Here is a 19,161-nt window from a genome sequence, read left to right as displayed (position 1 = left end):
GGAAGGAGGCGAGGTTCCGGGGGTGGGGCGGCCCGGAGGCGAACGGGCGAGCAGGGCGGCGGGCCGCGGCGAGCGGGTCAGGCGGCGGCAGCGGCGAACGAGGCAGGGGGGTGCGGCAGCCGCGGGGAGCTCCTCCCCCGTCCCCTCACCCCCTCAGCTGAGCTCGAGCCGGGGCGGGGCGGGGTACGTGGAGCGGGGCCGGGCCGGGAGCTGCAGCGAGTCCGGCCCGAGCGCACCCGGGGCGCCAGCGCTCGCCGGCTCGCGGGAACTTTGCGGCGGCGCCGCAGGTGTGGGGGCCGCGGAGAGGTGCATGAGCGGCGCGAGGGCGGCGCGGAGAGCGGCGGCTGTCCGGTCCGGCGCCTGCTGGAGTCGCCGGGAGGAGGCGAGCGACGAGCCAGGCAAGCGAGAGGAGGGGGCCCGAGCGGGGCGGGGGAGCAGCCGGGCGCTCGCTCGCTCGCTCGTTCGTTTGCTCGCTCGCCCGGGCGCTGCGCGGCTGCTCCCGGGCCGGCCGGCGGCAGCAGGTGGGGAGCGTGGCTAGCACGCCGCGGCGGCGACGGTGGCCCCGCTCCTCTTCAGGTGCGCCCTGCGGAGGGGGAAGCTTTGGCGGAACATTCCGGAGCGGGCTTGGGTCTGCTCTTGATTTGTGTGGGGGTGTGTGGGCGGGGGAGGATACAGACCCCTGGGAACCAGCTTGCTGCTTTGGCTGCCACTCCTGGGCTTTAAGGCTCTTGCTTTTCGCTAGGGAAAACTTTGGAAGGTGAGCACTTACACCCAGGTTGGAGTTTTTCCGAGTCGAAAGTTGAGGGGTTGGAGGGGGAGTGCTATTGGATCCACGATTCTCTTTGCTTTAGTTCAAGTTTTCCTTTGTGTTTTGTGTTTTTAGAGGTGTGTGCCTTCTTCCTGATTCTGGAGAAAAATGCCGGTCCGGAAGCAAGGTGAGTTTTTATTTTGGAACCGGTTTGTGGCTGTCACTCGTTGTAACATCTACCAGTGTTGTGATTACTGTTTTGGAAAGGTTTGTGTAACTGCTGAATCGGCAGGGTCCCAACCTTTATTGCTTATGGTCTCATTTCAGAAGGTGGAAACACACAGAAGTTTGTTAAACTCACCTTCTTGACATCTCTAGTGGTTACAGAAACAGTTCATCCCTACCACGTCCTTTTTAAACTTCGTTGCTTCAGTATTTCACTTTATCCTTCTAACTCAGCACTATTTTGTGAGCAGCTGTGGGATACTAAGGACTGATGTTTAGAAACACTTAAAATTTGGGTTAGACAACAAATCGAAGATAACTTGTTCCTGTCTGTTAGGCAGTCTAAAACCAAGTTGCCATTGCTTTAATTAGATGGTCTACTTTTGGAAGCTATCAGTCCGCAGTTACCACAGAGCACCTATCTTCCTCCTTTTCTCTACTGTGATGTAAAAGCCTTCACAGTATTTGTCTTAGTAGGGAATGGGGACATGAATGTGGTGACTGTAGTAGTTGGCTTGGAGGGACTTTCAGGGAACCCCTTACATGTTTTGTAGCTGTAGTATGTGCTACTTTCTTGTACACATGCAGATACACAAAGACACACAATACGTCCCTGAAATTTTAACCATCCTTGTCTTTTCAGATACCCAGAGAGCATTGCATCTGTTGGAAGAATATCGATCGAAACTAAGCCAGACTGAAGATAGACAGCTCAGAAGTTCCATAGAGCGGGTTATTAACATATTTCAGAGCAACCTCTTTCAAGCTTTAATAGGTGGGAGTTAAAGCTTTTCATATTTGTGATCACTGCACTCAGGCATGATGCTTCTCTGTCACTTTAAACTCGAATGGTGCTGTGCTCGGTTCTCTGTGGGACAGACAGCCATTAGCCCATCTTCTGATGAGTTTGGTTGTTCAGTTAGGCCACTGTCCTTTCTGAAATGTTTAATAGCCAGAAAACCTTACCAGCATGATCATTTGTGTGCAGTTGGGGAGCAGCAGTTCATGTCTTAGTGTTAGCTGGTAAAGATGGGCGACTTGTGGAAATGTGACATGTGTTAGGAGCACCCCAGGTCGTGCCTGCGCTGCTGTTGGTGTGTTTCTCTATTTGACTTCCGTTGCTCTAGACTCTTGAAAGCGTTTGGAGGGTTCTGCTGTGTTTGAGAGTACTCATCTCTGTTAAACTTGGCATTTGTGGAATATGAATTTTAGGCCTGGGAAGCAATGTCAGAGTTGATATTGTCTAATAATTGCCTTATTCTACAGACAATACTGTTACAGTCTTGTTCTTTCTTGTATCTTAAGTATGAGATAGTTCAATGAGTTGAAGAATTGGACAAATAGTCCAGAGTTCTGAATATAGTTCCTGATGCTGTCAGTGATTAAATATCAGAAAAATCATTGACTGTAGACTGTGCGTGTAAACTGAAGCAGTGGACTTTTGATACCTTATAAAGTAGGGTAGGTCCTTTTTAAAAATGAAATTTTTTGTTTTCCATACCATCCCCAATATAAGAAACAAGTTGGTGTGTCTGACACCTTGCTTTATATACTTCACAGGCTTGCAAACTTCTGTGCCAGAGTATTTATTGCTTCCAGGATTAAGAATAATATTTAAAAAAATTAAGTATCAGCTGTGTAACAAGTTCATATAAGACAGTCTTTCTCATTATGTTCATTTTCTCAGTAACTCTTCAGCAGATGGGCCTAATTTGTGTGTGTGTGTGTGTGTGTGTATAGATAGATAGATAGATAGATAGATAGATAGATAGATAGATTGATTTATTGATTATTGGTGTAAAAGTGTAATTTGGACACTTTCCAATGTGTTCCTTGTCAAATAACTTAGGTTGATAATTTTTTACTAAGTTTTAGAATTAGACATTTATAAGAGACTTGATAGACCTTAAAACTTTTTAATAAAAATTTAGTGTTACTACAGACTTGAAAACATGCATTAAGAATAAAGAGAGAATGAATGGTCCTATATCTGTCACCCATCTTCGGAAATTATCAGCATTTTCATAAGCTATAGTAGACATTTTTGCATTTATGTATCTAAGCCATGAAGTTTAAGTTCCAAATGGGGGGGAAAAAGAACAAATGAGGAAAAGTAAATTTTTAGTTGTTTGGTTTTCTAGATCAACATTAAACCTAGAAATCTTTACTTAGTAGGGACACTTTAGAGAAAAACAGTATGACTTGTATGTCCTCCTTTCATACACATGTATATGTAGTCTTATTGTGTAGGGAAGCTGTAACTTAAGAAAACTAAGTGGTTAGTAAAGTAAATAGAACCAACCCTTCCCATGTCGGACTTGCTGTTTTGAGGCAATTGTTGCATATTCTTCCTTGCCTGCTTTAAATGTTCATTCATATATGCATAATTGAGTTTTGATAGCTTTCTATTTAAGTTTGTGCTAGAGAATTTTCTTTGTCTTTATAATTTTGTTATTTAATGAACTTTGTTGTTTGGGCTTATTTGTATTTTAGTGTTTAATAGTTATGTGCTATCAAATTTTAGTGGAACAAAAGTAACAGATTTTAGGCATTTTGAAATAGATGTTTTGGTAGTGATTTTTCTATATTTATGTATTATAATTGAGTTGATGGTTCTTCTGCACTAATATAGTTATTCTTTGGCACATTTTATAATTTTATCACTTGATGATGAGGCAGAAAGATCAAGAATTCCAGGCCAACCTGGGCTAAATAGTTTAAGGGGAGTCTGAGCTACATAGATATTTTCTGAAAAATGAATAAACAAAAAACAATACCACAAAACATATGTTGCTCCTCATTCTGAAGCTTTTTAAGCTGTTAAGATTTTTTCTTTACATCTTTGAAGTAGTGTTGCATTATATTTCAGCTGGGAAATTGCCCTATGTCCAGGTTTATAAAAATTGTGGACTGACTGCTTTTCCTTCAGTGACAGCACTTTTATTTTCTGAGGTGCCTGTGGATGGATAGCTAGATTTAAAGGAGACATAGGCTCAATGACCAAAGCTAACAAAAAGTCATTTGATAGTTAGGTTCTTTTTTGTTATAGTTGTTGATTTTCAAGACAGGGTTTGTCTCTGGAGCCCTGTCTGTCCTGGAACTCCCTCTGTAGACCAGGCTGTCCTCAAACTCACAAAGATCCACCTGCCTCTGCCTCCTGAGTGTTGGTATTAAAGACATGCATGACACCACCACCCTGAGGCAGTTAGGTTTTTTACATATATATAGTTCATACCACTTATTCTTTCCCCTTCAACTTACCCTGGATCACCCCATCTTGTTGCTGTCTTTTTTTCCCAATAAGTCACTGAGTTCAATTAATACTGCTTATATGTGCATGGGCAACATATCGGTGGCCACACACACAATCACACAAAGAAAATGATTCTCTCCCAGCAACCATTCACTGCCAGTAGCTTTCCAGCTAGCTGTGGGCTCTTAAACCCCTTGCCGATACGTCCTGGAATTCTACCAGCTTACCCTGTGTAGGTCTTGTGCAGGCAGCTATAGCACCTGTGAGCTCATGCATGCACTGGCCATACCCTGTCCAGAAGACAGCATTCACAGCACTGCCACCTCCTCTTCTTTCTTTCCCTCTTCTGCAGTGTTCCTTGAGCCTTGGTGGGAAAGGACCTGTTGATAGAGAGATCCTATTTAGGGCTAAGCATCCATAGTCTCTTACTCTGCACATTTTGGTTAGTAATGAACCTCTACATTAACTACTGCCCACTGTAAAAAGAAACATCTGGCCAAGGTTAAGAGCCGCACAGACCAGGGCCAGGGTAACTGCATGTGGAGAGGCTGTAGTGAGCTTATTATAAATTTCAAATTTAAGCTGGACTGTGGTGGTGCACGCCTTTAATCCCAGGACTTGGGAGGCAGAGGCAGGTGGATCTCTGTAAATTTGAGGTCAGCCTGATCTACAGAGCAAGTTCCAGGAAGGCTCCAAAGCTACAGAGAAACCCTATCTCAAAACAAAAGTTAAATTTTAATGTGTATATTTGAGGTTTACAAAATGATGTTGATAGATAGGTAGAAAAATTAACAATTAGTGTATCATCTTGCATACTTTTATTTTTAGTCAAAAGCAGCTAAAATCTGCTTAATCTAACAAAAATCCCTAATACTGTACATTTTATTGGCCTTAGTCCTCATGTTGAAGATTAGATTTCTAAATTTGTTCATCAAAAATACTCTACATTTTAACCTCTTTTCCTAGGCCTCCTTCACTCACAGATTCATCCCAGCTTCCATATTTGAGCTTTACTTTCTTTCTTAAGCATTCAACACATAAGTGAAATCAGGCAGTGTTATGTGTCCAGTTTATTTTATTTAGCACGGTATCTCTGGGTTCATTCATATTGTAATAGATGAAACTTTTTGTTACAGAATGAATTTGTGTGTTTGCATGTATGTATATGTGTGCATATATGCACACAGCACATTTTTAAAGCTTTTGGTCCATTCATGGACATTTTGTTTCTGTGTCTTACGCTTAGTGATGCTACAGTGAACATGGGTGTGTACATATCCTTACAAGCTGGTGGTTTTACCTCCTTTGGATATATCTGTCTCCAAAAGTGGGGTTCCTGGATTCTATGGTAGTTCTATTTTTAGTTTGTTTGGGAAATTAATATTGTTTTTCATAATGGCTTCAGATCTGAATTCCTACCACTAGTGTATTATGGTTCTCTTTTTATCCTTGCCACCATTTGTTATCTTTTGTGTTTGTGATGATGGACATCCTTATACGTGCAAGATGTTGTCTCATAATGGCTTTAAATGGTTTTGAGCTCCTTTCTATCATCCCCCTTTGTCACTTTTATGTCTATGGAAAAAAATATGTTTAGACTTCTGATTCCTTTTTTAAAAAAATATTTATTTATTTATTATATATAGAATATTCTATCTGGCATGTAAGCCTGCAGGCCAGAAGAGGGCACCAGACCTCATTACAGATGGTTGTGAGCCACCATGTGGTTGCTGGGAATTGAACTCAGGACCTTTGGAAGAGCAGGCAATGCTCTTAACCACTGAGCCATCTCTCCAGCCTCTTCTGATTCCTTTTAATTGAAGCTTTTTTTTTTCCTAGCCAAGACCTCAAATAACCCATGAAAACTGTTGCTGGGAATGATATATAAAGTAATAATGGCTACATTTCAAATATTTTATTTAGTCCTCAGACCTGTGAGGTATTGTCACCAATTAGGTGATTTTTATCATTTTACAGATAGTCTGAGGCACTAAGAAATAGCCATTTTTTTTCCCATGGAACCCCAGATACTAAGTTGTATAGTGTAAAACTGAACTCTAATTTGAATCCAGAACATATTCTACTTCATTAATTAAAATATTCCTTATCATTATATTCATTGTCATTATGTTAAATGCAATAACCATAATAAGAATTTAAGACTTGCTGATCTGTAGGGCAGTGGCTATTTATTTAAAGTATCATTTTCAAGGAGAATGTTTATAATGATGTTGATTTTATAACCAGAATTTGAGAACTCAGCACTCTCTGTAAGTAAAATGTCAAAATTGTGTTTTTTAAAAAGTTATAACTGAAGTTACATTTTAGCCTTTTATTAACTTATATTTATAAGTGTGTATGGGTAGATTTGAGTAGGAAAATATAATAGGATATGGAGTAGACTGAAGTTAAAGAGAATTTTATTTACTTTTCATGTAGTGGTTTTGATGTAATCAGATTATTTGCCTACTCCAGTGCTACAACATTATTCTGATTTTGCTGGAGCTGGATGAATTTTCTTTTGAACCTTGGAATAGCAGAGCTGTAAAAGCATCTGTAACTACTTGTAAGCTATTTCATCTGTGCAGTATGGAACCTTTTCTCTGTACAGGAAAAAGGCCAGGGCTGGAGAGTACTTTAGTTGTCATTTCTCCACTCTCTAATCTGGGGCCCTTTCTCCAGCCTTCCTGTATGTCTTTTATGATCTCAGAGAGGGTGGGGAGGGGAGGGAGAGTGAGCTAAGAACAGAGAGAGACAGTTACTAAGCAAGCATTCTACCTCTGAGCTATATTCACAATTCTTTTAAAACTTTTTAACTTGTTAAAAAGCTATGTTTACCAGAATGGCCCCTGAAGTTGCTCTGTAGCCCAGGCAGACCCTGAACTTGAGTTCTTCCTGCCTCCATATGTCCCAAAGAGCTCCAACATTGACCTTTTTGAAAAATACTATTATTTCCCCCTTGACACCTTCTTTTAAAATTTTTACTTTTGTTTTATGGGTATTAATGTTTTCCCTGCATGTATGAATGTATACCACATGCCTACAGTGCCCATAGAAGCCTGAAGAGGGCATTAGGTCACCTGGAACTGGAGTTAACCACAGTTGTGAACTCTCATATGGGTGCTGAGAACTGAACCTGGGTCCTCTGGAAGAGCAGCTAGTGCTTTTAATTGCTGAGCTGTCTCTCCAGCTCCTGCTCTTATGCTTTTATGTGATATTTTTCCATTTGGTGTTTATCTGATGTTTACTTGTAATTACATTCAGATGTTGTATTCTTGGCTTAGGATTCTATATATCCAAAAGTATTCAGTGTTGTCTTCCCTTCCTTGTTAACATCAAGTTTGATCACCTAGTTATATATTGACTGATTTCTCTTCTTTCTAGTAACTTTCCCCTTGCACTTATATGTGGAGGAGACACTTTAAAATCACTTATGTACCTTACCCTTGAACTAAATCATGAATAATTCTTTTTTGAAGTAATTGTTACTGTGGTTGTTGAAAAGTGTTAGTTACATAATAGCAAAACTTCTGCATTTTCCATTTTACACTTGACTTCTTTTTAAGATTGATTGATTGATTGATTTGTACAGATTCTGTAGGCCAGAAGAGGGCACCAGATCTCATTATAGGTGGTTGTGAGCCACCATGTGGTTGCTGGGAATTGAACTCAGGACCTCTGGAAGAGCAGTCAGTGCTCTTAACCACACAGCCATCTCTCCAGCCCCTTGACTTTCCACCCCCTGCCTCTGTCTTTCGGTTTTTGAGACAGGGTTTCTCTGTGTAGTTCTGGTTTTCCTGAAACTCACTCTGTAGATCAGGCTGACCTCGAATTCAGAGATCTGACTGCCTCTGCCTACCGAATCCTGGGATTAAAGGTGTGTGCCACCACTGCCTGACGACACTTGACATTTTATTTTAATCAAAAGCCCTCTGTGCCTGTCTGCCATGAACTTTGCAGTTATGTTTTGTTCAGTGGTTATCACTTTTTGCCCTAATGATTTTGATGTTTAAGCTGTCTCAAATTTAGCCCAGGGGTGATGTTCTTAAGTTTTCTCTTGCGTTTTTATGATGTGTCTCATTTCTTCAGCACTGTATTGATTTTTGGCATAAGGTGCTGCTTCAGGTTCCTTTAAAAGGAGTGTTCATGTGTTAGCCAAATGATATTTAAACTCGGAGATAACTTAATGTACTAATTTAACATCTACCATGTTTCCAGTGTGTGAAATACAAATTGCTTGAAATATGTAAATTTTGTAGGATATTGTTTTTGGAGATCCAGACAGTGTTTAGTGTACATTGATTTAGAAGTGAGCGGAGTATCTTTGACGCTTACATTTTGCTGTTAGATGAACTGATAGATGTTTTCCCTCTGCAGTGTTGTATGTCACTGTCATTCTCTCTAGTGATCTTCCCTGTATCCCTCCAAAATGGAATCTGTTACAAAGATAGTACATGTTCCTTCTAAGACATTTAAGGTCAGACAACTATAGCTTTTGTAAAATACAAGTAAATGTTATCTTGTGTATCATTCTGTACATACACTTTGATTTTGTAAAACATCTTACACAAACAGTCAAACTTTTTTTCTATGTGAGAACTGATTGCTTAAAGTTGTCCTATAAGAAGAGACTGGAGAGATGGCTCAGTTTTTAGAGCACATGCTGCTTTTGCCAAGCACTTGTCTTAAGTTCCCAGCACCTACATCATTAAAGGTGTGTACCACCACCTCCTGGCAAAAATAAATTTTAAAACTTACAAAGTTATTATAAGGTGAAAAGCTAAAGCTATATCTAGTTAAAATAACCCCAGAAAAATCTTTCAGAAATTTAGTACTATTGCTTATTGACTAAAATGTTGTTTGTTTTTTCTCTGTGGCATAATGTTTGAATTTCTTCGGTTGATACTAGATGAAATAGTTGGCTTAAGTGACTAGTACTGAAAAAAATTAAAGAATTACACTACATAGTGAGATACAGCAGAAAGCTCACACTGTAAGAGGAACTCAGAAACTAAGACTATCCTGGAGTAGTTTTCTGAGTGTGTGTGTGTGTGTTATTTGGTAGGCTGATAGGTAGAACCTGCTTCTGTGTATGTTTGAGGCTACTGCAGTTGAATTTGTATAAATATGTAACTTCTCTACATCTTAAATGACTGTTTATATAACAAATTTCTCTGTTAATGGTTTACCAGGAATTAGGTTTTTAAATTAATTTTTATACAAGTTGATAAACATTATATTCATAAGGCATACAAATATGCACATTGCCCACATGTGTGGGTTGTTGTTTTGTGTTATTATATCCATTGGATAAATTGCCAAATGTTAATTACTAGGTGAACAGGGGTATACATTTTAAGGCTTTCCTTGTAGTTTGTGAAATCCTCTTACTAATGTTATATCAATGTAATATTTTATGACTAGTTTGCCTTAAATAATACAAAGTATGTCTTTTAATATCTCCTGATTTGTGGAATATTCTTTGGTTTTTCTTGATGTTTTAATTTCTGAATTATCCATTTGTGTCATTGTACTTCCTCTTTTCCTTTACTTAAAGGTATGGAATTAACACTAGACATATCATACCCTTGTTTGTTATGTGTTTTTAAACTTGGATTTTAAAAATGCATGTTCATTTATGGTTAGATTTGTCAGTAAAGAGGTGTTTTCTGCTTGTGGTATCATACCTGGAAAGGCCATCCTTTATATTCTAATCCCCAAGATTATTATCTTAACCTATCACCATCATTTATGAAAACATTCGCCTATATTTCAAGACTTTATAAAACAGTTTAGCTTGTATGTTTAATCTCTAGCTGCATACATATATTTGTGTACAACACACACATGCACTAAAAAGGTGCATTTTAGTAAATGTGTGAGGGTTTACAATGCTATAGCAACTTAATTGTGTATTTAAGTTTTTATTACTAAATATGTATTCAGATTTCCAAAACAATTGAAAGAGATAGGATAGCAACTGAAATTGTTTGAGCAAGGTAAATGTTACACCACCAGAAATAAATTAACTATTAAGTTGACCATGTTGATTTTTTTTCCTCAGTTTCGGTCTATTCATATGCTTCAATATTCAGTGTCAATAAGGACTTCTCATAATTTTATATATATACTATGAAAACATAATGTAACTCTAGAAAAAATAAATTATAACTAATGCTTCAAAAGTTGTATCCTTCAGTATATTTTCTCAGTATCACATTTACTACCTAGTGTAAAATAACAGTCCTTCAGTAAACCATTTATTTGAATTTTTACTTTGAAAATGTAAAGAAATTAAGTGAGTACAGTGGTAAAAATGATTAATAGATTAAGACTTTCTTGAAGGTGCCACAGACTTATCACTCAGATATGCATAACTATTATTTAAATAACTGACTTTATTTTTCTTTATTGCTCTGAAATGGTGGTATATTTGCACAAAAAATATAGAAGAATATTCAGGAATACTAAAATATGTCTTAGAGAAAACTACATGCTTAAATGAATCACAATTGAAAACCTTACTGGAATCTACTGGATCTGTCTTATCACATGTATTCCTGCTTTCTATTCACAGTCTGAAAGTGCTCTCCCTGATGTTAGACTAAACTGTGTTCCTGAAAGTGTAGTTCAAGCAGTCTAAATCACAAAATCTTGAACATATGCATTAAATAAAATTAAAACAAAAGCATCAAGTTAGTCCTAGGAATCAGCAGAATCAGTCATGTTGACAGAGGTTTTTGTCCCACCTAGTCCTTCAGCCATTCAGTCCCAAAGAAACACACAGAGGTCTACATTAATCATAAACTGGTTGGCCTATTAGCTCAGGTTTCTTATTAACTATTATAACTTACATTAGTCCATTATTCTTGTCTGTGTTAGCCACATGGCTTGGTACCTTTTATCAGCCAGGCATTCTCATCTTGCTTCCTCTGTGTCTGGGTGAGGACTGCAGACTCAGCCTTTCCTCTTCCCAGAATTCTCCTGTTCTGGTCGCCCCGCCTCTACTTCCTGCCTGGCTACTGGCCAATCAGAGTTTTATTAAAGCAATACAACTGATAAATCTTCACTGGGTGCAAGATCATTGCCCCACAGCAGTCATATATATTTTAAAAAACATCAAAAATATGTTTTGAGGCCAGAGAGATGGTTCAGTAGGTAAAGATGCTTGTAGAAGAAGTCTGATGACCTGAGTTCAATCCTCAGAACAGAGAAGAATTGATCCCTGAAAGTTGTTCACTGACTTCTGTGTCTGCCCTGTGGCACACATGTGCCTGAACTCATATACACACATTACATACAATGTTTATAAAAAAATGGGAATCATGTCACTTATTTCAGAAATCTTTATATAAAAGATTTCTATTACCTTTGTTACTTTCTTAGTTTGATGACCCAGGAGGAGGAAATATAGCATTCCAGAAACAGCCTCAAAGGTAGGAATGCGAGGCAGGAAAGTGAGATGGAGAAGGATGGATATTTTCAAATAGAAAATGAAACTTTACAGTTTTGGGTGATAACTTACATCATCCTAAACAGAAGACCCCACAAATTAATGTTTCTTAAGGTAAGAACTAAAGCTACTGCTGACTCAGGCTCTTTTAAACACAGACCTAGGAATATGCAATAATTTAACATAACAGAGGACCTTCCTAATTTATGAAAAAGTATTTTATTTGGTGGAACAGAATACTGACAAGTGATAGCCAGTAAGAAAATATTTGTGAAACATTTATCTGACAGAGAACTGGCACCCAAGTCCACCAAAACCATGTAGGATTTGACAAAAAATCCACTAAAAGTAAGCAGAAGATACAGATAGCTTACTAAAGTAGTCAGAAATAGCAAGTAATTATCTATCTAACTTCAAGTACCATAGGGCACTGCCAATGAAAATGACTACCCTGAGTCATAGTCATAGTGTAAAAGTTCAAGCCAACTTGTTGCCTGGTAGTAGTGGCACACATCTGAGGCAGGCGGATCTCTGAGTTTGGTCTTCAGAGTGAGTTTAGGGTAGCCAGAGCTGCACAGAGAAACCCTGTCTCAGAAATCAAAACAACAACAACAACAAAAAAAGTTCATTCCAATGTGGCTATTTGAATTTACCCCAGCCTGGGATACAGAACAAAATTCTGTCTCAAAACCAAACAAACAGAAACCTAGATAGTGCCACATGGCGTCGACAATGCTTAAAATCCAAAGCACCGATAGATATGACTTCTTGATGGCAGTAACACACTGCCGGTAGGCATGTAGAACGACACAATCGTGATCATTTGGGCAGTTTCTTTAAACTATTAACACCAGATTACCCAACAGTTACTTATGCTCCTTGAGTTTCATCCCAGATGAGTTAAAAACCTAAACATAGCTTCCTTTTCTTGGGTTCCTGTCCACCATAATGTAAATAGTTTCTGCCAACACATTTTTCTACCCATCAGTGTTCTACAACAAGCTCAGAAACACAGCCAAGTGACCATGGACTTGAACACGCTGGAGACCATGAGTTTCCTTAAAACAACACACACAACGCATATTAAAATCAAGGTGTTGGGATGTAGCTCTGTGATAAGAGTGTGGCATGAAGAAAATAACAAAACACCCTGCAAAAAAATCTATAGCGGCTTTATTGATAATTAGTAAAAGTTAGAAGGAGTCATGATTTTCTTGAGTAGGTAAGCAGGTAAAGTACAGTAGAACCATACAATAATGAGCATTAGCAGTAAAAGATAAAACTTAACATGTACCGTCAAGGGAGCAAAGCCAGTCTCCAGAGACTAAGTACTTTGGGATAAATTCCTAAAGCTGAGTTATTTGGTGAAAAAGGAGGGATGCATTTAAGGCTTCTGTCATGAACTGCTCATGCACATGTTCTGTCAGTGTAATGTAAGATTCCTAAAACTAGAGAGGTAACCAGAAGATTAGTAGTTTTCAGAATTTGAGGAATAGAGGAAATTTGAATAGTTGGGCACACAAGATTTTTAAGGCTATCTATTCTTATGGTGTCACAATGATGGATTCATATGTCAGAACAGCACATGTACATATAAAATCAGTCAGTGCACAACACAGAGTGAATCCTCATATAAACTATGGTCTTCAGATAATGACAACGAATTAATAGCTTGCCAGTTTTAACAAATGCAGCATACTAGCATGAGATGTTAAATGGGAATGAGAAGGTGAAGATACGGAAACTACTTTCTATTCGATTTTTCTGTAAACACAAGTTTACTAATTTTAAAAAGATGGATGAGGATAATAAGTTTGTATTTTAAAATACAGCAATTTACTCTGTATTAAAATAACTTCTAAATGTATGACAAGTTAAAATGTTTATGTATATCCACATACACTCAACGTATTAATTAAATGAGGGCTCGCTTTGTATATGCTAGGCAAGTACTCTGTCGCTGAGTTACACCCCTACCTTTCCCTTCAGTTTTCTCAAAGACATTTTTGTTGTTGGGTTAAAAAAATATATACTTATATATAATATGTATACATATAAATAATTTATAATTTATTATTTTTACATGTATGGGTATTTTGCCTGCATGTTTATGTACCATGTGCATGCCAGGTGCCCAGAGAGTCCAGAGAGGGCATCAGATCCTTAGGTATGGTGTTACAGATGGTTATGAGCTACTGATGGTTATTTTGCCTTGTGGCCCACCACTTTTAACCAGGGTCACTCACATGTGCATGAATATGAAGTTTTCCACTAGAGCATGGTAATTTACCAGTGGCTATGTCGTCAAAGACAGTGACTTCCTCTCTCCCAGCAGCCCCTCTGTGGCCAATAGCTCATCAAGGTGGGGCCCCATGATCCCCTTCCCCATCTGTGACTGTTTATGGGCTAGCCTTGTATAAGCATTATGTAGGCACCTGCCTCTATTGTGCATTTGTGTTTGCCACAGCCGTGCTGTGTCTGTAAAGAGAGCATTTCATAGCCTTACTCCTCATTACCAAACTCCTAACATTCTTTATTCTAGAACTCTTCTGATGTTTTTATTGTTGTAAAGTATATACAATATAAAATTTAGCACCCTAATTTTTAATTATTTTCAACTCAAACTGAAGTTCTCTTTTGAGTAATAATTATGTCTCAACAACAAACGAAAATATCTAGATCGTGCCACATGCCTGTTAAAATGTAATAATTCTCTTCCACCTCTCTCCCCTCTACTCCTAGTGATTTTACTTTTTGTGTCTGAATTTGATACTCTGGATACTTGATGTAAATGAAATGTAGTGTTTGTCCTTTCATGTCTGACTTATTTCACTTAGGATTTATCCATCTATATAGAATGCTTTAAGAATTTAATTCCTTTTTGAGAGTAAATGATATTTTTTTTGTACATGCATACTGTATTTTATTTAGTCAGTTTTGGAGGGTAGTTGAATTTTCACCTCTCAGCTTCTTTTCTGCAGTGACCATTGGTGCACAGATCTGTTAATATGGTTCAGCCCCTCCTCTCTTCCTCTCCTTTCTGTTTTGCTCTGTACACCAGGGTATGGGATTGCTGGATCACACGGCAGTTCTGTGTTTTAACACTTTGAGAAGCCACCCTTCCACTTTCAATAGCAGTTTCACCATTTTACACTCTCATGAGTGAAGAAGGGTTCTGATTTCTTCATATCCTGTTTATACTTGCTTTCAAAACAAGATCTCTCTGTGTAGCCCTGGATGTCCTAGAACTCACTCTGTAGACCAGGCTGGTCTTGAACTCACAGAGGTTCACCTGCCTCTGGCTCCCAAGTGCTGCGATTAAAGATATGTACCAGCACTGCCCGTTTGTTTTGTTTTATGATAGCCAATATAAGTGGTGTTTTTTCAGCTCATTTTGTTTTAACTCTGGTATAGTTAAAAGAGAATTGATATTTTATATTCCAGTTCCAGTTGTAGTTTACATGGGGCTAATTAGAAAGAGCTATTTAATGGGGTTGGATCAATGGCTCAGCAGTTAAGAGTACTGGCTACTCTTCCACAGGACCCATATTCAATCCCCAACATCTGTCTCCAGTCCCAGGAGATCTGACACCCTCTTCTTATCTTTGAGGGCACCTCATGCATGTGCACAGACATGCAGGCAAAACACCCCTCCACACACAAAATAATAAAAATCTTAAAAGCCAATTTAATGTACATACACACACACTCACACGCTGTGGGATAATGCTCTTGTACACTGTAAAGATTTGTCACTTGTATTAGTTTAATAAAATGTTGATTGGCCAGTAGCCAGGCAGGAGGTATAGGTGGGGCAACCAGACTAGGAGAATTCTAGGAAAAGAAAAGGCAGAGAGTCAGTAACCAGCTAGATGCAGCAAAAGCAAAATGAGAATGTCTTACTAACGAAAGGTACCAAGCCACATGGCTAAACATAGACAAGAATTAGGGGTTAATTTAAGTTGTAAGAGCTAGTTAATAAGCTTGAGCTAAGAGGCCAAACAATTTATAATTAATATAAGCCTCTGTGTATTTCTTTGGGACTGAACAGCTGTGGGACCAGGTGGGACAGAAACTTCCATCAATACGTGTGTGTGTGTGTGTGTGTGCGTGTGTGTGTGTGTGTGTGTGTGTATGTATATATATATATATATATATATTCACCTATAAAACAGTCCTTTCACACACACATATATATACTTAACACAAGTGCACATATATAATCACACACATACACACACACACATATGTGTATATATATATATATATATATATATATATATAGAGAGAGAGAGAGAGAGAGAGAGAGAGAAAGAGAGAGAGGCTGTCTGATAGATGACTATAAGATGTAGAGTTGACTTCAATTGGCAAGTAAGATGCTGTGAAAATTTCCAAAAATTCACACTTTATTCCTTGATCCAGCATGTCAAGTATGTTACTGCTCTAGAATGATAGTAGTCTAGATTTCTATAGTAGTGTTTAGCCAGGTGACTATTTAAATTATGCCTGCAAAATTTATAAATCCAGTCCTTAAACACACTAGCCACATTTCAAATACGTAATAGCCATAGAAAGCGTGAGCTTGGACAGTGCAGCCAAATTCATTTTTATCATTGCAGAAAGCTTTGTTTTGTTTTTAGGTTATTACTAGTATAGGTCTTCCTTGCATTGCTATTAAAATAATGCTTTGTTAATTATAGCATAAAAGGTCACATAAGCATTCAAAATTTGAAGCTTACTTTACAATAGTGTAGTCTGTTTAGATACTGATAACTATTCAGTGCTTCTGGAGGCATAATATAATAGAACCTCATGTATATTTCATATCGTTTGTAGGTACTACTAATTAAAAATACAGATAAGACATACATATATATGCTACATGTATAAAATATGTATTCTTCATAAACCCCCTTCTTTTACTTTTATAAAAGTTACTTTTATAAAAATACTCCCTAATGTGTTCTGGAAGGCAGTTTGTAGTTACCTAACTTCTTCCATTGCCATTTCTGGCTGCCTACCCACCCTAATTACCAACAATTAAGGCTCTGACACTGCAGTCGGTGCTGTATCTTTACTTCTTTTGTACAAAATGCAGGACAGTCCTTACATTGAAGTGATTCCTTTTCCCTTGTGTGGCTTTGGCTTTCTGAGGAGGTTAGTGTCCAGTTCGGATCTTATTCTAATGGCTTGTTCTTCTTTTGCTGTACTTCCTGTGAGCTAGAAATTAGGTCTGAAGACTCTATTGAGATTGAAGCTTAGTGATTTGGTGTTGATACCTTATAGGAGATACAGTGATTTTGAATTTTTGGTTTCTTCATGATGGTTATGTGTTAGTTTTCTATACAGTGATTTCTGGCCCATGAAATGCTTTCACATCCAATTTTCTCTGGTAATATTCTTTTTTTTTTTAAGGACTTACTGTTTTCATTTTATTTATAAGAGTGTTTTATCAGCCTGTATGTATTTGCCTGGGCTGTGAAGAGGCCATAAGGTGATGGATGCTAGATCCTCTGTAGCTGGGGTTAAGGACTGTCCTCTACTAGAGCCATCTTAGCCATGTGTCCATCTTTCCAGCCTAGGAATAATTTTAACAGCTGGTGAAATGGGTTAATTTTATCATTAGTGTACTAATGTTATTTTTAACTAGTACTCGGATTTTTAAAATTCTGCTGGTTATTAAAGCTTAAAATAGAATTGCATTGTCCCTGCTGCCTTGTAAGATGTGGGCTTTCAAGGAAATTTTTATTACATTTTATTTATTATAATTGTGTGTGGGTGTACACGTGCCACAGTTTGAGTGTGGAAATCTGAGGACAACTTGTGGCAGTCAGTTCTTTCCCTCCAGTGTGTAGGTCCTGGAGATTGAACTCTCAGGCTTGATGACAAGCACTCCTACCTTGCTGAGCTGTCTGTCTCATTGTCCTATGCGATGTTTTTAAAGGGCCTAATGATACTTTCAAAATAGTAAGAAACAAGAAGTGAAAGTTACATTAAATGTTATTAATAGTCATTGTTGATGATTTATACAGGATAATGGCCATAATGGCTATTAAATAATTCCCTCTCTTTAAGGAATTCTAAATTATAACAGCAAATGACTAAAGAACTCACAGTGCAAAATCTAAACATTATGTATTGTCGCTTAGTGTTACTAAATGAATAGCCACTGATAATATTATTATATTGTATAATGATATTAATACATATAATATACTAATAATATTAATATTAGCAGTGGCTATTATATAGTAAATTCACATAATTTCAACTGGGAACAAAGTAATTTCATCTTTTAAATTATGCTGTGCTATTCTAAATAAACATTTAGTTTCTTTCAGGGTTTTGTGGTTGTTTTTCACTTCCTCTTGGATATGTAGACTAGAGGAGTTGGAGATGTCCTCGTTCTTTGGTTTTTCTTAACTTTAAAAAAATATATTCATGTCGGGCTGTTGTGGCGCATGCCTATAATCCCAGGATTTGGGAGGCAGAGGCAGGCGGAACTCTGTGAATTCGAGGCCAGCCTGGTATACAAGAACTAGTTCCAGGACAGGCTCCAAAGCTACAGAGAAACTGTCTTGGAAAAGAAAAAAAGAAAAAAATATATATATAATAAAAGTAATTATACATATATTCACTTTTTTTTTTTTAGTTTTTTTCGAGACAGGGTTTCTCTGTAGCTTTTGGAGCCTGTCCCGGAACTAGCTCTTGTAGACCAGGCTGGCCTCGAACTCACAGAGATCCACCTGCCTCTGCCTCCCGAGTGCTGGGATTAAAGGCGTGCGCCACCACCGCCCGGCTCATATATTCACTTTTGTGGTATATTTGAAGATTTATATTCCTGGTCTGAAGACTAATGATAAAGATGTAAAACATTAGTAATGATTGATCTGAAACAGTTTGTAATTACAATACTAATCACTGTTTATTATTATTATATGCTAGCATCCTTGGCACTTCATTATGCTCAGTTCTTAAATAGTTTTCAGTGAGACAAATCAAAGGAGTAGTAATTTTCTCATTCATGTAGCAAATTGGTAAAGGTTAGAATCTTAACATAGGACTTTTTAAAAATATATTTGCAAATTTTATACATGTATGTATACAGTGTATTTTGATCATATCTGCCCTATAATTTTCCCATCAATTCCCCTAGACTCTTCCCCCTTATCTACCTCCCACCTTCATGTCCAGTACAGTTTGTTTAAATGACCTGCTGAGCCTAACTAGTGCTGCTTTTATGTGCATGGGTATGGGCTTCCCTCAAAGAAAATTGCCTCTCCCAGCATTTGTCAGCTGCCTGTGGATTTGCAGCTAAGGTGGGCTTGTGAGCTCCTTTCCCATGCATGGGGCCTTAAGTTTTTAATATCGTGTGAATGTGTGTGTTGTGTGTAGGGTTATGTACATGGACGTGCAGGTGCCTTCAGAGACCACAAAAGGGCATTGGGTTATTTTGGAGGTGGAGTTTTAGGCAATAGTGAC

The 19,161-nt window shown here is 38.1% G+C and overlaps 1 protein-coding gene across 14 annotated transcripts in view; it reads left to right on the top strand.

The window, feature by feature from the left end:
- Positions 1 to 261: 261 nt before the first annotated feature.
- Dlg1 (discs large MAGUK scaffold protein 1) overlaps positions 262 to 19,161 on the top strand; it is a 192,978-nt gene continuing 174,078 nt past the window's right edge. For all 14 annotated transcript variants that reach the window (XM_075967258.1, XM_075967250.1, XM_075967240.1 and 11 more), the window contains exons 1-3: positions 262 to 398; positions 884 to 935; positions 1,617 to 1,748. In XM_075967258.1, the coding sequence (XP_075823373.1) occupies positions 917 to 935; positions 1,617 to 1,748 (151 nt within the window). In that variant the 5' untranslated portion in view covers positions 262 to 398; positions 884 to 916. The remainder of the gene's footprint in view (positions 399 to 883; positions 936 to 1,616; positions 1,749 to 19,161) is intronic.

The sequence above is a fragment of the Microtus pennsylvanicus genome, chromosome 1 (genome assembly GCF_037038515.1).
Source record: "Microtus pennsylvanicus isolate mMicPen1 chromosome 1, mMicPen1.hap1, whole genome shotgun sequence".
Lineage (NCBI taxonomy): Eukaryota > Metazoa > Chordata > Mammalia > Rodentia > Cricetidae > Microtus > Microtus pennsylvanicus.
The sequence above is the reverse complement of the archived record's forward strand: the minus strand, read 5'-3'. Positions and strand labels throughout refer to the sequence as shown.